The sequence below is a fragment of the Lissotriton vulgaris genome, chromosome 2_2, assembly GCF_964263255.1.
Source record: "Lissotriton vulgaris chromosome 2_2, aLisVul1.2, whole genome shotgun sequence".
In the NCBI taxonomy this organism is placed as follows: Eukaryota; Metazoa; Chordata; class Amphibia; order Caudata; family Salamandridae; genus Lissotriton; species Lissotriton vulgaris.
The window spans coordinates 209,176,270-209,197,304 of NC_141688.1; the positions used below are offsets into that span (position 1 = coordinate 209,176,270).

At 46.4% G+C, this 21,035-nt stretch overlaps 1 protein-coding gene across 1 annotated transcript in view; it reads left to right on the forward strand.

Moving 5' to 3' along the window:
• Positions 1-21,035, forward strand: part of LOC147729252 (CD59 glycoprotein-like) — a 142,084-nt gene that overhangs the window by 44,708 nt on the left and 76,341 nt on the right. Inside the window, exon 2 of the mRNA XM_086959551.1 lies at positions 8,324-8,409. Coding sequence (XP_086815677.1) covers positions 8,334-8,409 — 76 coding nt within the window. The 5' untranslated portion in view covers positions 8,324-8,333. The remainder of the gene's footprint in view (positions 1-8,323; positions 8,410-21,035) is intronic.

The following is a 21,035-nucleotide window of genomic DNA, read 5'->3' on the forward strand; positions in this document are numbered from 1 at the left end:
TAGGGGGCACCAGTCTAATTAAAAGAGTGAGCCTGAGTGGATGCAATGGCCCTTTAGGTTCTGTGTGGTGTATATGGTCGACATGTTTCATGCCATTGGTAGGCCCTAGCGGCACTTCATCAGGATCGTATTTGGGAAAATTATTCAACTCTAGCACTATCGCAATGCTGCTTCAAAATTCATTTGGTGTAGGTAACCAGACTTGTAGTGAAGAACCATGTCCTAGTTGGCCTGGTGATCTGAAACCTGAAGAAGGGAAGGAGCGGGGACAGGAAATCAAAACAAGGACAACAGTAGACCTAGATTAGGAGATTATTTAACAACAAGGTTACAACAGTGTAGCACCTAACAATGCAGTGTCTATGGTGCGTGAAACGCACATATCATGCTTGTGTAAGTGATTGGCAAGTTACAGTAATGCGTGATGATGCATCCCTGTGGTAATAAAAGTCACTTTTTTGGGGTCCGCCATAAGGGTAATTGAGATATCTGGTAATATCAGGGGGTGGACTATCCTTCTCGTAAGCCATACCCTTTGTCAGTTACATTGCGTTTTGGACGTGATGAGGATCGTGCAACCAATGGGCAAACCAAACAGACAGCAGATAGCATTCATCATAAATCGCCCATAGTTTAAAAAGTATCTGTGTGATCAAGTGTAGGTAGTTAACCATGTAAACAATTCCCTAGAATATTCCTATACAGGTGAGCACACAGAGCACCGCGATTGAGGGCGTGGTTGTGATATTATTTATCGCGGTGATCAGACTGTAGCGAAAAACATTAATGGCCAAACACACGTGATCGTGACCTGTGCAAGCGTAGTATCTGATCATAAACTCACCCCTGGTGAAATGGATTTGATCTGACGATGGCGTATGACAGAGCACTTTGTTGCTCTGACCTGAAAAAAAAGAGTAAATATAATTAGCATGTGGTCAGTAGATGCGGCACAGCGTATATCTTACCAGCATGGTTGATTGCGGGCAGGTCATGATTTCAGGAAAAAGGAAGGTAGACGTACAACAAGGAGGCGCTGCAACTAGCTCAAGTCCTACCCTTGCTCTGGTACCCGTAAGGATTACTTCAGGGGCGCGGTATTTGTTGTGTGGATTGTTCTGACGTGCATGCACAAAGTGGCTAGACCGTCAACTTTATTTGCCATCTTGGTAGAGGATTTTTTTAGCATGCGTAAAGTATAGAAAGCTAAGGTGATAATGTTCTGATATTCCACTGAATCAACCTAGCTCTTACCTCCTAACAAGTGTTACTACAGGAACACAAGGTGAAAGGGGTGTTATGGGAACTTGATGATAACGCCTGTGATATTCTAGAAATGGTGCAAGGAAGTTATGTGGTTGTACTGCGTGAGTGGAGCCAACCATGCTCAAAACATTTGTTGTAGCAGTAGCACTGAAGTGAAGGGTGGCATTACGTGTAGGTGCTATTCATCCCATTCATAATGTGTAGTCATTACATGTGGGGTAGTGATTTTCAAGTGACCTTTCAGTATAAACGAGCACGAGGTGTGCGTGAGGTGCAGCTGGAGCTACCAATCAGGCCAAAGTATTGGAACTTACTGTAAGGGCCCACTGCTGTGAGTCAGTTTAAGTTTTTTTTGCCACCAGTGCAATTACGCTCTTTCTGGTACTCTGTTCCTCTGACCTCCGCTTTTAAAATTTTAAATAGTTTGAAACTCTCGCTTACTGTTTCTTTTGTCATGATGTTTTTTAAAATACTTTCAAGCACGCTTATCATTGATTTTATTTGTATTGTGCCCTCATTTTATCTGCTGTGACAGCGCTCATTTCAGCTGCTATTTTGGATCTCTGCCTGGCTTCCCCGGTCCGCCGTGGTTTGCACCGATTGTTGCGGAGGGAAGACCAGTTATTTCCCACACTTCCAGGGCCTCACTTCCGCCACGGTTGATGCTCCAGCCGTCGCTCCGGTTATCCAGGTGCACCTACTTAAGTGTAGGCTGTAGACGCGCCTAAGGCAAGCCCGTCTGCGCCCAGCGGCGCCAGGCCTAGGGCCAGAACCCTTGGACCAATTACTGAAGTTAGGCACACTTGCACTTAAAAACCGTAGGGATAGGAGGAAGGGCCCTCTGCCTTTTAACCTCATTTCTTTCGGATCAAACTCAATCTGTGCAATTGGGCAATTTTGCATCGGCACCTTTTTATCTTGCCATGTGGGGCTCCTCAGGGGTCCTCCTTAAGCTCTACGCTTTTTAATATTTATGCTCCCGAATTAGATTCCTTGATTAGAAGCTTTGATTTAATTCACACCTCCTATGCCGACGACACTCAGTTGGTTATTTCAGCAGTAGACAAGGACATCAACTACTCCATCAAACTACATGACTGTCCCCTGAGCAACTGGATGGGCTGGCAATGCCTAAAGTTGAACTCAGGAAAAACTGTGGTGGTGTTATTTGGAAACCTTTCCCCCTCAGTGGTCACCAGTTTGGTGGCCAAACACACTAGGCCCTACTCCTACACCAGTAGCCAAGCCAAAGAATTTGGAGGTCATCATAGATACAGAGCTCAACATGAAGTCCAAAGTTTATAAGGTGGTATTCTGCTCCTCCTTCCTTACTATCAGAATTGTACGTACAATTCTGCCTTTTATCCCCATAAATACAAGAAAAACAGTACTGGATTACTGTAATGGGGTGTATATTAACTTACAATCCAATTTACTTAGAATGTTGCAGGCAGTACATAACGACGCGGCTAGACTGGCCTTGGATGTTCCTAAATGCCAGTCTATCAGAGCAGGCATTCGGGAATTGCACTGGTTACTAGTTTGTGAGCGAATCAAATTTAAGGCTCTTTGCACTGCGTACAAGGCATTGCATTGGACCTTTTTAGCTGGTATTCTCCCAACAGATCTCTTCGTTCAGCAAATGCCTACCTGATCCTGATGCCCACCCGAGAACTAACTGGGGGGGGTGGGGAGGGGAAGGTTTTCAGCTACAACACTATTAAGGAATGGAACGCCCTTCCACTCTCACTTAGGTAGAAATCATCCCTGCTTGAGTTCAGGAAACTGCTCAAGACATGGTTATTTAGAAATTAGCTTTTCCTGACATAGTATGGTAGACCGCGAGCGCCTAGACACCTCCTGGTAGTAGTGCGCATATTAAATTGTTATAACTAAACATAATATTGAGGGTATGGAAGAGACAGTTAACTTGATTGGTTTAGTTCTGCCCATGGTATATCATCGAGACCACTCGGGTGTGGAAAGTTTAAAGACCCAGTTTTGTTATTTCCTAAATAGGGCTTCTTTTGATATTTGGGGGCATGCTTCCAGTATGGTCCTATGTAGAAAATTCTTTGTGTGTTTGAATTCATAGATATGGCCACACATTTTTGTATTCGTCTTCTTGCATCTTATATTGCTCCTATGCTCGGGGTCCTGGTTTTAGCAGGACTGGTTGTCATGCCTCCATATTGGCGATGGCAAGGGCAAGTGATAAGATCTATGCTATTCTTTGTGTTACAGTTAGTGTGTTTCTTTTGTGTCCACATTAGGGTATTGGTCAGTGTGACAGTTTTTGTCGCATTAGTAAGTGGACAGACTTCACATTGTCCACAAGGGAAGTGGCTGGAAACAGGAGGTAGGTTCCACAATGAATTTTGTGGTGGAGGCATCATTTTTCTAGGCATAGTGTTGATTAGTAAATCTTTTAGGTTGGCAGTTTTGAATATATGGAGGCTGGATAACTAACAAAACAAGCATTTACAATGCAATAGGTCTTGCATTTACACAAGTCTGAGCTTTTGGCGTTGCAAATGACAATGCCTTTTATTTATGTTTGGTTCAAAGGCATTGTCATTTATAATGCCAATAGCTTAAACTTGTGTAATAGCGATACCTGTTGCTTTGCAAATGCTCGTTTCTTTTGTAACCTCCAATGTGGACTGCCCCTCTTGCATATGTATTTACTTATGTTGTTTATTACCGTCTGTGCACTGTTTTTAGGTCTCCGGCGTTAACCGCGCGAAGCGCGGTCTCGCCAGAGACCTATTGTGAGCGACTCTGCCTCCCAGGAGAGGGGACAGGAGCTGGCCACGCGCAGGGAATTGAGCGGGCCACGCGCTCGCGCACGCTGTGGCCAGCTCCTGTCTCCTCTCCTGGAAAGCTCCAAGACCCACGCATTCGCACACACAGACACACAAACGAGCGACCATGCACGCACGCACATACAGAGACACCCCACGCATACACACACACACACACACACACACACACACACACACACACACACACACACACACACACACACCAAGCAACCCCCGCCGTCGCACACATACATACACGAGCACACACACACACACGAGTGCACCTAGACCCCTCCCCCACCTTTTTCAACTTACCGGGCCAATCTCGGCGGTCTCTGCAGGCGGCAGGCACCGGGCATGTGCAACACGTGCGCAACCTCCTTCTGGCGGCCCCGGGGCTCTCCACCGCTCACAGGAGCCCCGGGCCGCGAGACGCTTTCACTCCGCCTGCCTCCTCTTCCGGTCCGGACGCGGCCCCGCTCCCGTCACAGGCGACCTTGCCTGACTTCTGGTGAGGCTGCGCATCGTTCGCGGTGCTTCAACGCTCCTCCCCCCACCACCACCACCACCACCACCACCACCACAGAGCGTGTCTCGTTCTCGTCGCTTTAGCGGACGCGCAGCCAATGCTTGTTTTCAATCCTGAGTGGCCCCGGCTGGATATGCCAAGGTATGCAAGCGAGATTTTTGTGTGCTAACCCCGAGCAGTCTCATCACAACGCCCCTTTCTTCAGAAAAATAATCCACCCACCTCCCTCTATCAATCAGGGGGGCCTTTTCTACTTCCCATCCCCTCGGCACCCCCCTTCCTCCGGTGCCTTCCTTGCTGCAGGTACCTCCGCCTCCTGCGAAAGCACCAGACAGCCCAATTTCCTGTTGACACCGGAATGTTTTAGCCTGGAGTGCAGGAGAGGCAGCGCCAGTCGTTCCCTTCATTTTACAGGCAGTGCTCTCTGCTCCAGCCCCTCCCAGCAGCAGCATCCCCGGCCTCTGCCGTAGTCCAGGAGGACGCACGGGAGACAGACAGACGGAGCAGGAATCCCCGAGCCAGGGAAAACTTTTTCAGACCAGGAAGTGCTGAAGAGGAGCTAAGGAGAGGTGGCAGCAGCGCGCGCAAAGAGGGACGGGGCAACAAAGACCTGCGCGTGCAACGAGGAGCTGGTGCAGTCCAGAGTTGTATGTGGGGGTGTTTAGCGGGGAGTCCCAGCAGCGATAGGCCTTGGCTGTCCCCCAAAATCACCTCTTCCTTCTGAGGTGACACCGCCTGCTCCGAGAGGTGCTGCTGGAACTGCGCAAGGTTGCCCGCCCCCCCCCCCCTCCCCCGCCCGTGTAGTCTGCTGACCCGAGCTCTCTGCCCCGGACTTTCCTCCCCGCCTCCCGGTGCGATGGACCTTCGCCCAGGCCCGGCCCTGTCCGCCTGCAGGGCCCCAGTGCTGCTCTAGCCCGGCTGGTCGAGTGGTCTTGGACGTGGTATCCAGCCCATTCTCCATGTCTCCCAAAGAACTCCGAAAACCTTTCGAAGTAATCGGATTTGTGTGTGACTAACTTGCCGCGCTCTTGCTGTCGTACTTTCTCATACATCTAACCACATTTCAGAGTTTATGACCCTGTTAAGCACTGCCGTTTCCTTCAGCCAAAATTGTACAGACTGTCTAGAAGTTTAAAAAGCTGGGTCTGGCTGTTATATCCATTGTTTGCTTTTCTGCTGCTTTTCCTTTACATCTTCGTTTCAGTATCTCATCTTCAGATACCTACAAAATAAAATGTAAGTATACGCTATTACATGGGGAGTAAAGTGTTGCACTTGCTGGTTGGACACGAGTGCAATGAGTGGGCGCTATATCGTTGGTTATTGGAGCACACATCACATTCGCATGAGGCCCACTGTTCTGCAGACAGCCGTCCAGCTAGTTTTTCCTGTCACTGGAGTTGTGCTACCAAGAAACAAGCATTCTAGGACCGGTTTCGGGTTTTCACCCCTCTTCAGCCAGATTAGCTTGAAAGCCACTGCCTAGAAAATTAAATAATATTAACAGATTAGTAAACAGAATATAAAAAGCAAAATTAAAAATGTTAAAATGGTCTGTAAATTGGAATTCATTTGAACTTGAGGCTAACAATTAAGTTGGTATCCGTAGATTGACTTGTGAGATAGTGCAATTGCATCAAACAATGTATAGAATGGATGATGGGTTCCTTAATTGAATTTAGAAGCTCCTAATTTCCATTAAGAGTGTGATTTTTAATTTATATATATTATTAAATAGTTTGTGCTTTGATTTGTGGCTCAAATGATCGAAATTGCTTTGGCCGTGGTACCCGGCTTCCAGTAATAACTCATTGGGGGTCCCCGGTTTCTAATAACTTGTTGCATTTAGCAAGATGGTTCAATAAATATTGTATTTTTATAGCAGCTGTTAGCCTTAGCTGTGCTGGCACTGCAGGTGAGGCAAAGGCGTGTAGTTAACAATGACAGTGCGGCAACCCTTGATTGTGGGTTTAAGGTGAACAGTCATCCTTGTTGTTCAAGGTATACATTTGTATATGCCTTTTGAACTCGCACAAACCATGCACATTTTTGGGAAGTTTAAAAAGAATCTTACTTTTTGACAATTGAGACAACTTTTTAGCAAAAACATCTAGTTTGTGATTTTGTTTCTCAGATGCAACCACAGCTATATCTTTCGTCTATATGAGAATTGCAGATTTTCTTTTAAAATGTAAATTTTAAACAAAAGTGTGAGGTAAAAAACCCAGTGAAAGGAGAGCACTTCTTTTTACCCCTGGGGTGCCTTCAGCCTCACAAACCCATTACCAGTAGACGAAAAGTACCTGAGCATTTGGTGACACCACTGCCTGCTTACCTGAAGCTGGAATCGAGAGAATGGTGTACTGCAGACCCCATCAAACCTCTGTTGCAGCTGTATCCCTTCACGGAGGAGGACCCCGCCAGCACCATCTGGAGAGGGCATACCCTCATTTGCATGAGGATCTGACCACATGCAAATGATGATTTGCATATGGCTGGATCTAAACTGGGTGGCAAAGTGATCAAAAGAATGATAGATGTACCTCAGACTTCTTGACTCAGGGCGAATGTTTAATTCATTCAGCATTCCATCCATCATTTGGTGCTGCAGCACTTTTCACTCTAAGTGGGATGAGAATGCCAAGACATGGGTCCCATGCTGTGTTTGCTGTTGGATTCAAGCTATCCTAGCTGATATGGGGTGTTGCGCGGAAACCGGACCGAGAATACTTGTTTCCGGTCAATGGAGGAACTGACTTGGCAGTTCGAGTTGGACTATTCATAGGGGGACAGGGTCCAGACCGATTTGCATATGCCTTAGGCCAAACTGGGCTGGTGTAGTGAGCAAAAGAACGATGGATTTAACCGAGATCTCTTGACTGGGGGGATTGTTTGATTCATTCAGCATTCCGTACATCATTTGTTGCTGCCGCACTCATGCAAATGAGATCTTCTCTATGCATCTGCGCCTGTGCCATATTATGGATGTGGGTGCAAAGCCAAAATAAAGCAGTCAGGAGGGGCGCTAATAGTGCTCCTGAGGGCAGCCCACTAGAGGCGACGTCCCTTTTACTCCTCCTACAGACATCCACCTTTAAGCGGGAACTCCTCCTACAGACATCTACCTTCAAGAGGTTGCGGACAATCACTGCACCCGCCTGCAAGGAGATCTCTGTTCCCGCTCTAAAATGCAGGGCGTTACTGCGCTGCCTGCACAGTAAAACATGTAGAGGCCGATTGAAGCTGCTGCTCCAAATTTCACTGAATCCGCTGCCCTATGGACATAGCTTTCGTTGTAATTTGGCGCACTGTACATGTGTGCGCTTGGTGCATCCGTCTAATAGTGCGTTGTGACAAAGCATGAACAGTTTGCCCGATATATAATAAGGGCCCTGCTAGTCATGCTTTTCTTTTCTCTAGCCTTACCTCTCAACTTAAGGGCAACCATGATGCAGTATATATTTTACTTCTCCATTTATTTGTGCCTTTTTAAATAGCACAGATATTAGCCATAGGTTAGAGTGTTTTACAAATGAAAAGGGAGTATTCCATAAGGTGTATGCTTATTATCAGTACATGATTATCCTCACACTATTATCAATACCCGATTATCATTACATAAGAATATCACATAATGGGCAGTGCGCAAAGATTTTTGCTCCCTATACGAAACAAAAACTTTTCACTTTGTCAAACGCTGTTTTGTTTTTTTCTTTTTCTTCAGCAAGAAAAACATGGCGCGGGTCCAAATGAGCGGTGTTGGTGTTCTGCTGGCCGTGTCGGCTGTGCTTCTGGGCCTGTTTGGTTCAGGTAAGGACTGCGAAGTTACAGTACTGCTCCTGAGAATGGTCTCACTGTGAGTATTACAATCCAGGCTAATTTAATGCACTGCAGGAGGTCTCCTAGCCTGCCCATCGGTCATAAGACTACTAGTAATCAAGTTATTTAAAGACTGGATTGTTGTATGACATCATCAGTGGATCGTGGGCCAAGGATGACTGTGAGAGTTAGTGACTTCTTACGCCCTGTGCCAGAGTTCGTCTCCACAACTAGTTTAGGACATCCAGAGGCAGCCTAGAATTGCCCAGAGCTGGCAGGTATAGCATGGTATAGCTGTATGAAGGGGTCCATGGTAAGCACACTAATTAAACGTTTCTCCTTTTATCAGAGATAATCAAAGATCCAAATTCAACACAGGCCTGGTTGTGGAGCCTGGGGGTGAAAGGAGGGTTGGAGGGGGCAGGCGGATAAGTACCTCCCAAGGCCATTTACATGTAGTCAGCCTGTCTGCTGTTTTTAGGTCGATCCTCAACAGCGCTTGCGCTGTCTGCAAGACCTAGTATATCTCTTCTGTGGGCTTTTAACCCATCCCCCGATAGCCATTGGTTGTTACCTGTGGCATTCAGAAATGCTGACTTGTTGGTGTTTGCTTGTGATAGTCCCTCCTTTCTGTGTCTGTACTGCCCCATAGTGATTTCACTAATGGTTTCTTCTGGTCGGACGCACTGCTCCTTCCCATTGCGCAGTGGCCGCTCCTCCCATCAGGGTATGACTATCCAGTTTTGTGTCGAGCCATCGTATCAGACTCCTCTCACCTAGCAGATTGCGGCTGTTTGGCGCTCCTGTTTTTTTTGGTTTTTAGTTTAGTTCACCAAACATTCTAAACAAACCAATAATATGTATACATCATAGGCTCTATGCTGGTTAAATCAACCACTCCGTTAGCAGCATTATGCCCACAACTGCAAATCAAAAGTACGTTTAATCTCCCCTCATAAACGGCATATTACACTCAGTCCCCTCTTCCTATTGATTCATTAGAAGCTTCAATTAGAGTGCTGGAAATGCTAAGATTTCAACCATCGTATACCAGGCAGGAGATCGTGGTGTTACACCACTCTTGGTTTCCAGTGACTGTAACAAAAGAAATTCTTTTACAAAAGGAAAGGGTGCAGTACAACAGGTTTACTAGGTATCCCTGGTATTGCACCTCTTCCTTCATTAAAGGGACACCTAGTAACAGCCTGTGGTACTGCACCCTTTCCTTTGTGAAAGGAATGTCTGTGCTTATTATGCTATAGCTGGCATAATTTTAAACGAAATAAAATGGCATTTGCAACTAATTTACTCACATTTTTACTAATGGGAGACATACTGCATTGCAAACGGTTGTTTTGTAATGCCTTAATCTTTAAGGGTTACTAAGTAATGGCTGGCCATTGTTGCAGATGTGAAACCATCTGATTTCATGCACAAATGAACAGGAGGGGTGTACGCTACACGCCAATTATATATCATAACCAGTGACCCAATAGAAACGATCCTGAAATGATTTTGGCTTCCCACAAATAGATAAGTAAATTGTACATGTACAAATGCTTCACACACTGCTTCTAAGTTATCTCAGAGGCAGTTTGTGAAGCAGTGTGTGAAGCATTTGTTCATGCAAACACAGTAATACAGTGAAAAAACTACAAACTGAGTCCACACCAGTTTAGAAAAATAACCGATCTTTATTTAAATAGAACAAGACCAAAAATGACACAAAATCCAGCATACATAAGGAAAGATATCCCTTTTAAAAGGTCAAGCACGGTCAGTCCACAGAAACTATGGATGTGTTTGTTTTAGCACAAAGTATTTTTGACGAAAAACGGGTGCAGTAGTGCTATACAAAACCATTGACTCAAACTTTCATCTTTCCGCTTAGACGTGGGGTATTTATCACTACATATAAAATCTAGTTATTTCCATTTAACTGGTTTTTAATATTGTGCAGCAAGTTAGGAATTGCCTCAAAGTAGGAAGAAAAAACAAACCACACGTTCTTATTGTTTATAAAATTTAATTTCCTATTTGTGGGAAGCCTGACTGTTTCTGGCAAGCTACCAAGGGGGCGATCATGGGTGTTCTTGGGTGTAAGCCACTGCCAGCTAGAGACCCCCTAAAAGCAAACTTCACAAAATTACCTTTCTAACTATGAAAGTCTAATCTTCAACAAGAGTATAACAGGGCTCCTCTGCAGCAGTGGTAATGTTTCTGCTGCTACACATGGTTAGAACCAAGCCACGTGCCAGCTTTTAAAACGAAATTGTTATACCAGTTTTAACTTGCATTGTACCTCCAATTGTTAGCGTCTTCCCAGCCTGGGTACCCGCCAATAACCACACCACACTTGGAAGTTAGTATTACATGTCTTTATTATGCTGGGTGTAACTGAGAACTCTACATTCAAAAACAAGCTTTCATGGCATTACCTCTGACTTCTATATCACAGCTCTACAGAGTCTGTTCAGAGCCAAAAGGGTTCCGTTCTAAAATATTGCAAGAAACTAGACACGTCTTCATATACAGTACCTTTGCCAGTTGGCTCTGACTCCTGTTGGACAGTGGCTGTTGTGTGTCCCTGCAGTCAGCCCTGAGTGAGAGCTAAGTTGAACAGTTTCCTGCAGCTGGATCTGCATTTGGATCAAACACGAGCAAAATGTATAATTTTCACATCCTGTAATGCCATTGAGGTGGTGTCTGTGCATGATAATCAGACGTGAGTCAGTGGAGTTTGTAAATGTCAGAGGCTAACTCTACACAAGTGCTCTGACGTGCATTTTTTTAATGAACATTAAATTAGTAAAATTTCCATTCAAAACACTACTCCATCCTACTGCTGTATGCTGTAGTATACTAGAATACCTTATCGTTCATTGAAGTCTAAATTTCACAGGGCTAGTAATTTCCAAATAATTATGGAAAGGAATAACTCCTAGGTTTGGTATACTACCTCTCAAATGTGTTTTGAAACTTTTTGCAAAAGGGTATTCTAATTATGAATACACACTTTAAAACATTGATTTTCATGAATTATGGTGAGGTTTGGTGCCATAGAATCGCATAATTCACAGGTCCTACACTGCGATAACAATGTGACGTGTCAGGCTAGTGGGCAGTATCGCAGATCAGGGTTAAAGCCCAGGCCTGGCGCACATCACCCTGCATCTAGAACCCATTGGGCACCCATGCCCTGTCGCAAATACCTCTCCTTGTTGTGCTTAATGAGACTCCACATTACAAAGGCTTGTCAAAATTCGACAGACGTCACAGCCAAAAACGACGTCACGAAACTGCTCTTTTTGTCTGCTCCATCTCTTCATGGCCTACCCAGGTACAGAATTCTGGGACTGGTAAGCATATAAATGCGTCACTAAAAGTGGGGTTTACCAGACTTAGACAGGTATAGTAAAAAAACTATTTTTGATGCCTTTCTTCGGAATCAAGGCAGCCAGTAGTAGGCTGGTTCTCTCCAAAGTGGCTTGTGTTTCCAGCATTCTGAGCTAAAAGGGAGTGGTGTGGCAGCTCTCTAAACAAGATGACCGGTGCTCTCCTACTTCGAATCTGAGGGCATGTTCTGTCAGGAGACCAGGATGCACCTGGACTAGTCCTACATCATACACAATTCAGCTTCTGCACAGAACAATGCAGTTCACTCTGAACTGTTGTCAGGGGCCAGACAGTTAAAATGCATTACATACATTGTAAACCTCTATTTAAAACTACTTTCTTGTCTCTGGGGAATAAAATTGCTCAAAATCTTCTGTTCCTGTTAGGGTCCACCAGTATTGGTGTATGTCACATGCACCATATGTCACTGCTGCATTTACCCTCCACCATTCCATGCCTATCTCCAACACAACGGACCAATCACTGCAATCTCATAGACCTTCTACTAGTAAACATTAAACAAACCGAAGAAGCAGTGTCCTGCCTTGGTAACCACTCAATTGCATTTTCTATTTGAAAAGCCCAGTAGATCTGCAACAAGACATCCTACATCACTGAATGCTTTGATTCTCATCTCCACACCCACACTTCAAAACTATCATTGACCACTGATCAATCCCGAAGACACTGACTCTATTTTAGCTCTTTACATCTACTCAGTCCAGCACTCAAATTCACTAATCTTGAAAGTACCCCATCCAACCCCTTCAGCTTTCAAGCTAAAACCTCCAATGTAATATTATCAGACCTTCCTATTGAACCTTGGTCCTGTCTATTACTTAGCCGTAATGCTTACAAACCTTCTGTCGCACTACCCTTATTCAAGACACCCGCAGCACACCCAACCTTCAAACCACAGCCCTGTGTCTCTACTTCCCTTCTAATGCAAAAAGTTGAATGCCTCGTTTTCAACTGCGTCATACTCTTCCTCTCTGCTGACGAACCTGCGAAACCTATTCCCACTTGGTTTCCGTGCCATCTGCTCTACTAAATCGGTACCTGCACATCAAGCTATCATCGCCTCCACCCACTTCATCCTCATTTTTCTGGAACTACATGCAGATGTTGATGGTGTTAACCACCCTAGTTTACTTGGCACCCTAATGACCCTTGAAGTTAGAGGCTTTACACTCAAGTGACTCTCCTCCTACCTTTGTAACTAGCCTTTCCTAGTGCATTGGTAATCCATTAGATTGCCCCAGTATTGGAACTTTCATAGATTCCCATGCTTTTGTATCATTCCCCATCGTCGGAATGGGAGTCTCGGTAACAAAAAGAATATAGTAGTAGGTACAAAAGAGAAAGAAAAAGGCCTAGGCCTCATTCCCTTTTGTAGCATATCCGCCTCTTTATGTAAAAGAGACCAAATCAGGCATCAGCCAATCAGAAGAGCCTCACCCCATAGAACCCTCCTGAAGAACCTCAGAGCCTCAGATTTTCTACCGCACGCTGTGCTAGGGAGTCTCCTTTGAGCTCTGCTCAACATCTACTCTTCAGAAGTTTTTCTTCTTTTTTTTTTTCTTTAGGTTTTCTTCAGATTGTTAGCTGATCCTTCCAGGATGTCTGGCAAGGAAAAAAGAAGGCCCTTTTCAAGCCATGTTCCACCTGTGGCAAGAAAAGACTATTCATTGAGGATAAGCATAAAGACTGCATCTATTACCTCTATCCTGATCACAAGGCTGCGTACTGTAAGATCTGCCGCACCTTTTCAACCAAGACCCTCCGGGACCGTGAGGGTAGGCTTCTGACATGGCTCCAGAAGTTGAAGTCCAGGAAGGATACTGTCTCCAGTGACATTGAGGACTCTGCATCTGCGTCTTCAAGAGGAAGGTCAGTTAAAAGGGGTAGGGGTTCCCCTTCTACTGTGGTGCATCCTTCTCAGGCCTCAAAAAAGACCCCCAGAGAGTCAGAGCCAGGGTCCAGGCGAATCTCCCCACCATGGTGACAAGGAGAGGGTAGGGCCATCTATGCCTGCTAAGAGTTTGAAGACTGATCCAGCCTTCAAGAAACCCTCTTCCCCATCTTCTGGAAGGTCTGACAGATGTTCCAAGTCGTCAACGATGAAGGCGTCGTCGACGGAGGCTCCGTCGACGAAGAAAAAGAACCCTAAACTGGGTCAGTCGACTGGCTCGTCGACAGGACAATAGACGACGACGGGATCGTTGACTAGGATGGAATCGTTGACGACCGCTACAACAGCGTCGACGAGGGAGTTGCCGACAAAGATGCCGACGACAACAGAGGCGTCGACGACTAGGTCGTCGACTATGACTTCGTCGACGGTGGCGACGACGACCGTGTCGTCGACGAGGGCCTCGACGATGACATTGACGACGGCGGGGATGTCGACAGTCTCGTCGTCGACGGCAGCGACGATGCCTATCTTGTCGTCGAGTGTTCCTGTGTCGACGATGCATATTCCGTCGACGAAGCAGACAACTGTATTTTCGGTTCCATCGTCGACGGGACCGTCTACTATTTTGGCATCGGAGAAGAGACTCACTATTTCAATAACCCGAATTCCACCGGACATGACATCTCCGAGGAGGAAAACCCCCTTACCACCAGCGCTGCTGTTTGATGAGGATGAGTCAGAAGAGGATGATCAGGACTCCTATGACTATGCTGACAGTACTTCTCAACTTCTGGTCAAGTGCCAGGAGACTGATTCGGAAGGAGGGTATGACCAAGAAGGTGATTATCATCATCATCATTCTGCCCAACCACAACAATATTCAGGTCGAGACAAGGTTTCGGTACCATCTTCTCTCCTGCAGGACCTGCACAGGATGCTGCAGGATTTCAAATCTAAAGCTGCAAAGCCTGCTCCGTCTCCAGTTGCGCAAGCCATGCCTGTCCCGGCGCTTACCTCAACGGCTGTTCCTGAAATACCAGCTCGGGTATCCCCTCAGCCACAGGCACCAATTCCACAAGAGCCTTCCAGACCAGCAGACACTCATGATTATTCCTCGGATGAGGATCATAATTCGGACGATGGAGCTGATCAAGCTTCTGAATGGGATGAGTACATCATTCCGGACCCTCCGTCTCCATGTCCGGATCCGGTGGATTCCCCGCCAGCGGATATAGGAGGATTCCATCAGCTGAGCGACTGGCAGATTCAAGTTGGCAATGCCTGCGGTGGCATCTGAATGTTTCTTGTATGATTTTCAAGGAACCTTATAGAAAGTTGACTAGGTACATACCAATAGTGCAGTATCTGTGGGAGGAAGGCCTTAAGGCAATGAAAAATCCAGCGACGGTGGTCCCTGTACTACCGCGTCTAGATAAAAAGTACAAACCGCCTGACGATGGTCCAGTTGCCTTGACGGGCCACCCAAAACCGGACTCTATAATTTCTCAAGTGGCTCAGAGAAAATCCCGCAACCCCTCTGCTCCTTTAGCAACTCCTCCTGACAAGGAAGGAAAGCGATTGGACAATGCCGGGTAGAGATTCTCTTCAATGGCGAGTCTTCTGGTGCGGGCAGCTAATGCCCTAACTTTATTGGGCATATATGACCGCCATCTATAGTGTGATGTCGCATTGTTCCTGGATCAGCTTCCTTCAGAATCAAAAGTAGTAGCAAAGAAGGTCTTACAGGAAGGGGAGGCTACATCCATGGATATCATTGACTGTGCCATGGACATTGCCACAACGGCGTTTCGTTCTCTGGCTGGAGCTGCGGTCCTTCGTCGCCAGGGGTGGCTGAAGGCAACCTGGTTTCGACCCGAGATCCAAAATAAGATCCTAGATCTTCCTTTTGATGGAGAAGCACTATTCGGGAAATTGATTGACTACACTCTCCAAGACATCAAAGAGGACACTGAGACTGCCAGATCTTTGGGTATGCTTCAGTACCGCAAGACTCCTTTTAGAGGGTCCAGTGGCAAAAGTACAAACGACCGAGGATCTTACCAACAACAGAGATACTCATCCTACGGCTCAGGTTCGCAACAATACCGACCGCCTTATCAGCAAAGGCAGGGCCAATCCTCCAATTACTCCAGGCCTAACAGAGGAAAGCAGGCTCGCCAGGGATATGATGCGTCCAAGCGATAATAGCGGCCTCCTGGCTCTTCCTACTGTACCCTCATCCAAGAAGTCATCGGTGGGAGGCAGGGTATCCCAATACCTTCAGAATTGGTCCAAGATAACATCGGACCGTTGGGTGCTAAACATCATTCGAAAGGGCCATACCTTGGAATTCACTCACATCCCACCACCCAAGCCCCCTGCAGGCATTCCGTCAAAACACCTGCATCTTCTGCGGCTCGAAGTTCATCAAATGCTCCTGAAGGGGGCAATAGAGCCCGTTCCCTCTGACCAAAAGGGACAGGGATTCTATTCCAGGTTCTTCCTGGTAAGGAAGACGCTAGAGAAATGGCGCCCCATTTTAGATCTCAGGGAGCTCAACACCTATCTTATCTCCCTGTCTTTCCGGATGGTCTTTCTTCAAGACATCCTGCGACTGGTCAATCAGGGGGAATTCATGGCCACGCTCGATCTCGAGGATGCTTACTTTTATGTACCGATTCACTCAGCGCATAGAAGGTTTCTACGATTTACAGTAGCCAAGAGCCATTTTCAATTTAAGGGTTGACCCTTTGGTCTTCTCTTAGCCCCGAGGATCTTCACGAAGGTGCTGGCGCCAGTAGCGGCTTTCCTGCGAAGGAATAATTTTGAGGTCTTCCCTTACCCGGATGACTGGTTGCTGAAGGCTCCGTCCAGGGGAGCTGTGCGGGACACGGTTCAGGCATGTACAAACCTGTTTCAAAATCTAGGACTCACTTTAAACAAAGACAAATTATCTCTGGTCCCATCCAGGAAGGCACGTTTCCTGGGAGCCATCCTGAACTAAAAACTCTAAAAAGCTTTTCCAACCAGAGAAAGGCAGGAAAAACTGCAGTCCATGGCTCTGGACTTACGAAAAAGGTGTCTTTCAGTACGCCGCTACAAATCTCTGCTGGGGGTAATTTCGTCCTGCATACCTCTGATTCCTCACTGCAGACTGCGAATGCGTCCTCTTCAGGAGCAACTGAACATCCAATGGACACAGATTCACGGATCATTCGACGACAAGGTAACAGTCACTTCGACTATAAAAAGAGCGGCCCCGTGGTGGACAGACCAGAGAAACTTGTCCCAAGGTCTATACTTCGTAAGCGATCCGTCTCAAGTAGTGACAACGGATGCGTCATTGGATGGTTGGGGAGCGGTGATGCAAGACCTGCATGTCAGTAGCCATTGGTCTCCTCACGATCGTCGGCTCCACATCAATCTCTTGGATCTAAGAGCAATAAAGCTGACTCTACAAGCCTTTCTCCCTCTCCTAGGAGGTTCGCAAGTTCTCATCAGGACGGACAACACCACAGCCATGCATTACGTGAACAAGGAAGGAGGAGCCAGGTCTCTCCTGTTGTCGCAGGAAGCTCAAGAGATCTGGGAATGGGCGATCCTTTACGGAATGTCGCTGCAGGCAGCACACTTGCCAGGAATTGTAAACGAGAATGCCGACAGACTGAGCAGGTTATCCACGGTCAGTCACGAGTGGGAGCTAAACCAGCGAGTTCTAGAAGAGGTCTTCCGCCAGTGGGGCAGACCTGCAATAGATATCTTTGCCACGCCGACCAACAAGAAATGCCGGTCTTATGCAAGCAGGCTTCACCACCGAGGATCATTGAAGAATGCGCTTTCGATAGCCTGGTCAAGGACATTTGTCTACGCCTTTCCCCCATTCCACTGATCCCGAGGCTTATCAGGAAGATCAAAGTGGAACCATGCAGGATGATCTTAATAGACCCTGCTTGGCCGAGACAGTTCTGGTACACAGAGCTCCATCTGTTGTCGCTAGCTCCTCTGCTCCCCTTGAGGACTATTCCAGACCTTCTCACAATGTCCGAAGGACAGATTTGACATCCAGAACCACAATCATTACACCTGACAGCATGGCTCCTGAGCAGCAAGAATTCATTAATCTCCCCATCTCAAACAAAATTAGAGAAGTCTTCTCCCAGGAGAGAGCTCCTTCCACGAACAAGACTTACCGCCTCAAATAGAGATTTTGCATTTGGTGCACGAGAGAGAAGATTGACCCCTTTTCTTCAAAACCACATCAGCTTCTGCCTGATCTCTTGTCCTTGGCTAAGTTGGGGCTGGCCCAATCATCTATAAAAGTTCATTTTGCGGTATTTTCAAGGTACACGGTCGGAGTCTGGACCTTCGTTGTGGTCTTCCAGGATTGTGAAGCTATTTCTAAAAGGCTTGTTCCGGGTCTATCCACCAGTGAGGCCTCCGCCTCCTACTTGGCACCTGAATCTAGTCCTCACTTAACTCATGAAAAGCCCATTTGAACCAATTCACCGATCAGACATGAAGCTGCTTTCATGGAAATTGGCTCTCCTTCTTGCCCTCACATCGGCAAGACGTATTGGGGAGTTGCAGCCTCTCAAAATTTAAGAGCCTTTTCTGCAATTCAAAAGGAACACCGTTATCTTGAGAACTAACCCAAAGTTCCTACCCAAGGTAACCTAGGACTTCCACTTGAACAAGACTGTTATTCTTAAGGCTTTCTTTCCTCACCCGGCGACACCAGCGGAAAAGTCACTACATTCTCTGGATGTACAACGATGTTTAAAATTCTATTTGGATTGCGTCAAAGGATTTCGGAAATCCTCCCAATTGTTTGTTGCTTTTGGTGGTCTGAGCAAGGGTGTTCCTCTGTCAAATCAGGATATTGCAAGATGGATTACCAGTGCCATTCTACATTGCCATACTGCAGCAGGTAAACCACTTACTAGCAGGGTTTGAGCACATTCCACAAGATCAGTGGCTTCTTCAACAGCCATCTTCGGGGGTGTGTAGATTGAGGACATTTGCAGAGCTGCTACCTGGAGCAGCGTCCACACCTTTACTAAGCAATACTGCTTGAAATCCTTACAAGAAGAAGATACGGCAGTGGGCCAAGCAGTCCTGAGGAACCTCTTCCACTAATTGGTGAGCTTTCCTTTCTATCCCACCTTCCGTTATTTTGCACATTTTGTATCTTTATGTCATGTTGGCTATTGCAAGGTATATTATTACACAAAATGTGTTTTTTATGGCTAACTGCTTGCTACTCCGATACAAAAGCATGGGAATCTATGAAAGTTCTAATACTCGGTCAAGAAAACAAGTTACTAACCTGTAACTTTAGTTCCCCAGCATTGGTAGCTTTCATAGATTCCCATGCGCCCACCCACTTCCCCGGGGAAAGCTCCACCTCCAGCAGATATGGTGACTGTTACACAACAGCTACGAAAATCTGAGGCTCTGAGGTTCCTTCAGGAGGGTTCTATGGGGTGAGGCTCTTCTGATTGGCTGATGCCTGATTTGGTCTCTTTTACACAAAGAGGCGGATATGCTACAAAAGGGAATGAAGCCTAGACCTTTTTCTTTCTCTTTTGTACCTACTGCTGTTATTTTTGTTACCGAGACTCCCATTCCGACGACGGGGAATGATACAAAAGCATGGGAATCTATGAAAGTTACCAATACTGGGGACCTAAAGTTATAGGTAAGTAACTGGTTTTCTTCTCTCCTACCCCACTACTGGCTAGTGTACCCCAAGGCTCTCCTTTAGGGTCACTTCTCTTTTTGCTCTACAATATCTTGCTTGGTGTTCTCACATTTTTTAGGTTTACACCTTTACATGGATAAGAAACAAATATTTTCCTCGTTCCCAACTTTCTCACCCTTTTTTGCAATCTCCGCTATCAGGCTGTCTTGCTATCATTATTCACTAGATGGTCTTACGCTCCCTAATGCTGAACTCTGTTAAATCGGAGGTTCTATCATGCTGATACTCCAGCTCGCAGTGGTCTGACATCCCTTGCGAGATGTCCATCTCAAGACCAAGATGGGTCCCACAGTCTTTCACTTCAAGTAATGTGGTTGACTTTATTGTAGAGGGATTCTTAGCTTTTACACCTACATACATGCTAGGTACATTTGAGTGCATCTACTGAGGGTTGCATCATAGGAGTACGCATTCTACTGTTTATTTTTTATGCTTTTTTTTTAACACACTTTATTAAGGCTGGTGAATCAATCCACGGTAACAGAAGACGAATAAATGACATGCACGTATAAGTATCAGGTAGTACAATCGGCATGTAAAGCGGTACAGGCAAGCGTTAAATAGGACTGAACAACAGTGCGTCGTGTATGATACAGTACTAACATTTTCTGATAAGGCAACTCATATGAAAAGCAAATAAACAAATAATACGAAGGGTAGAAAGTAAGATAAAGGAGACTGAAATCATCAATGTTGAATTGCAAGACTAGTAGAGAAATTCAGCTAATGCGATGACAAGCTTTTCTGTTGACGGCAACCACCAAATAGCAAAACAGATAATTCTCTTGTGGCCCATTAGGGGTATTAACGAGGAGTAGGAGCCCATGTATAACAATGATGACAGAAAAGGGACCAAGGAATGTACCGAACTGTGCACGAGACCCATGCAAGGACAAGTGGGTGTCTCCCGTGCCAGGAGCACCAACGTTCAAACAACTATCCGAAAACCCGATCCCAGCATCCACGGGGAGGAGATGTGCCCCAGGAGAACCAGCGCTGTTGCGGGAGCAGGAGTGGACGTCCCATGGTCTAGCCCACCCCCGTAGGTGTGTGAGGGGGCAGGGGACTGAGAGGGCGCCTCCTGTGCTTTTCCTGCAATGTAGTGGCGATATGGCCCTCAGATATCAGTAGGGCGTGAGGTGGCCGGAAGCTGCTCAGAGTACTCCACACTATTCGTATTACAATATGCTACACTCTTGAGCCATGTCGCGACCGTAGGAGCGCGTCACGAGCACCATAGTAGTGGTACCTCTCTCTTGGCCAGCAGGAAACTAATGGTCGCCAGCTTACGGATCTTGCGGGGGAAGTTGGAAACCTAGCCCTGCAGCGCAATCTCAGGCAGGACAGACAGGGACAGACCCAGAACCTCGCTCAGAGTTTTGTGCACCTCAACCCAGGAGGTATGCAACTTAGGGCAGGTCCAAGCAAGATGTGCAAAGTCGGCCTGGGGGGCATTGCATTTGGGGCAGGAATGGGACCTGGTAGGGTCAATCCTGTGTGCCAATGCTGGGGTGTGGTACAGCCGTCTAAGGAATTTAAAGTGAA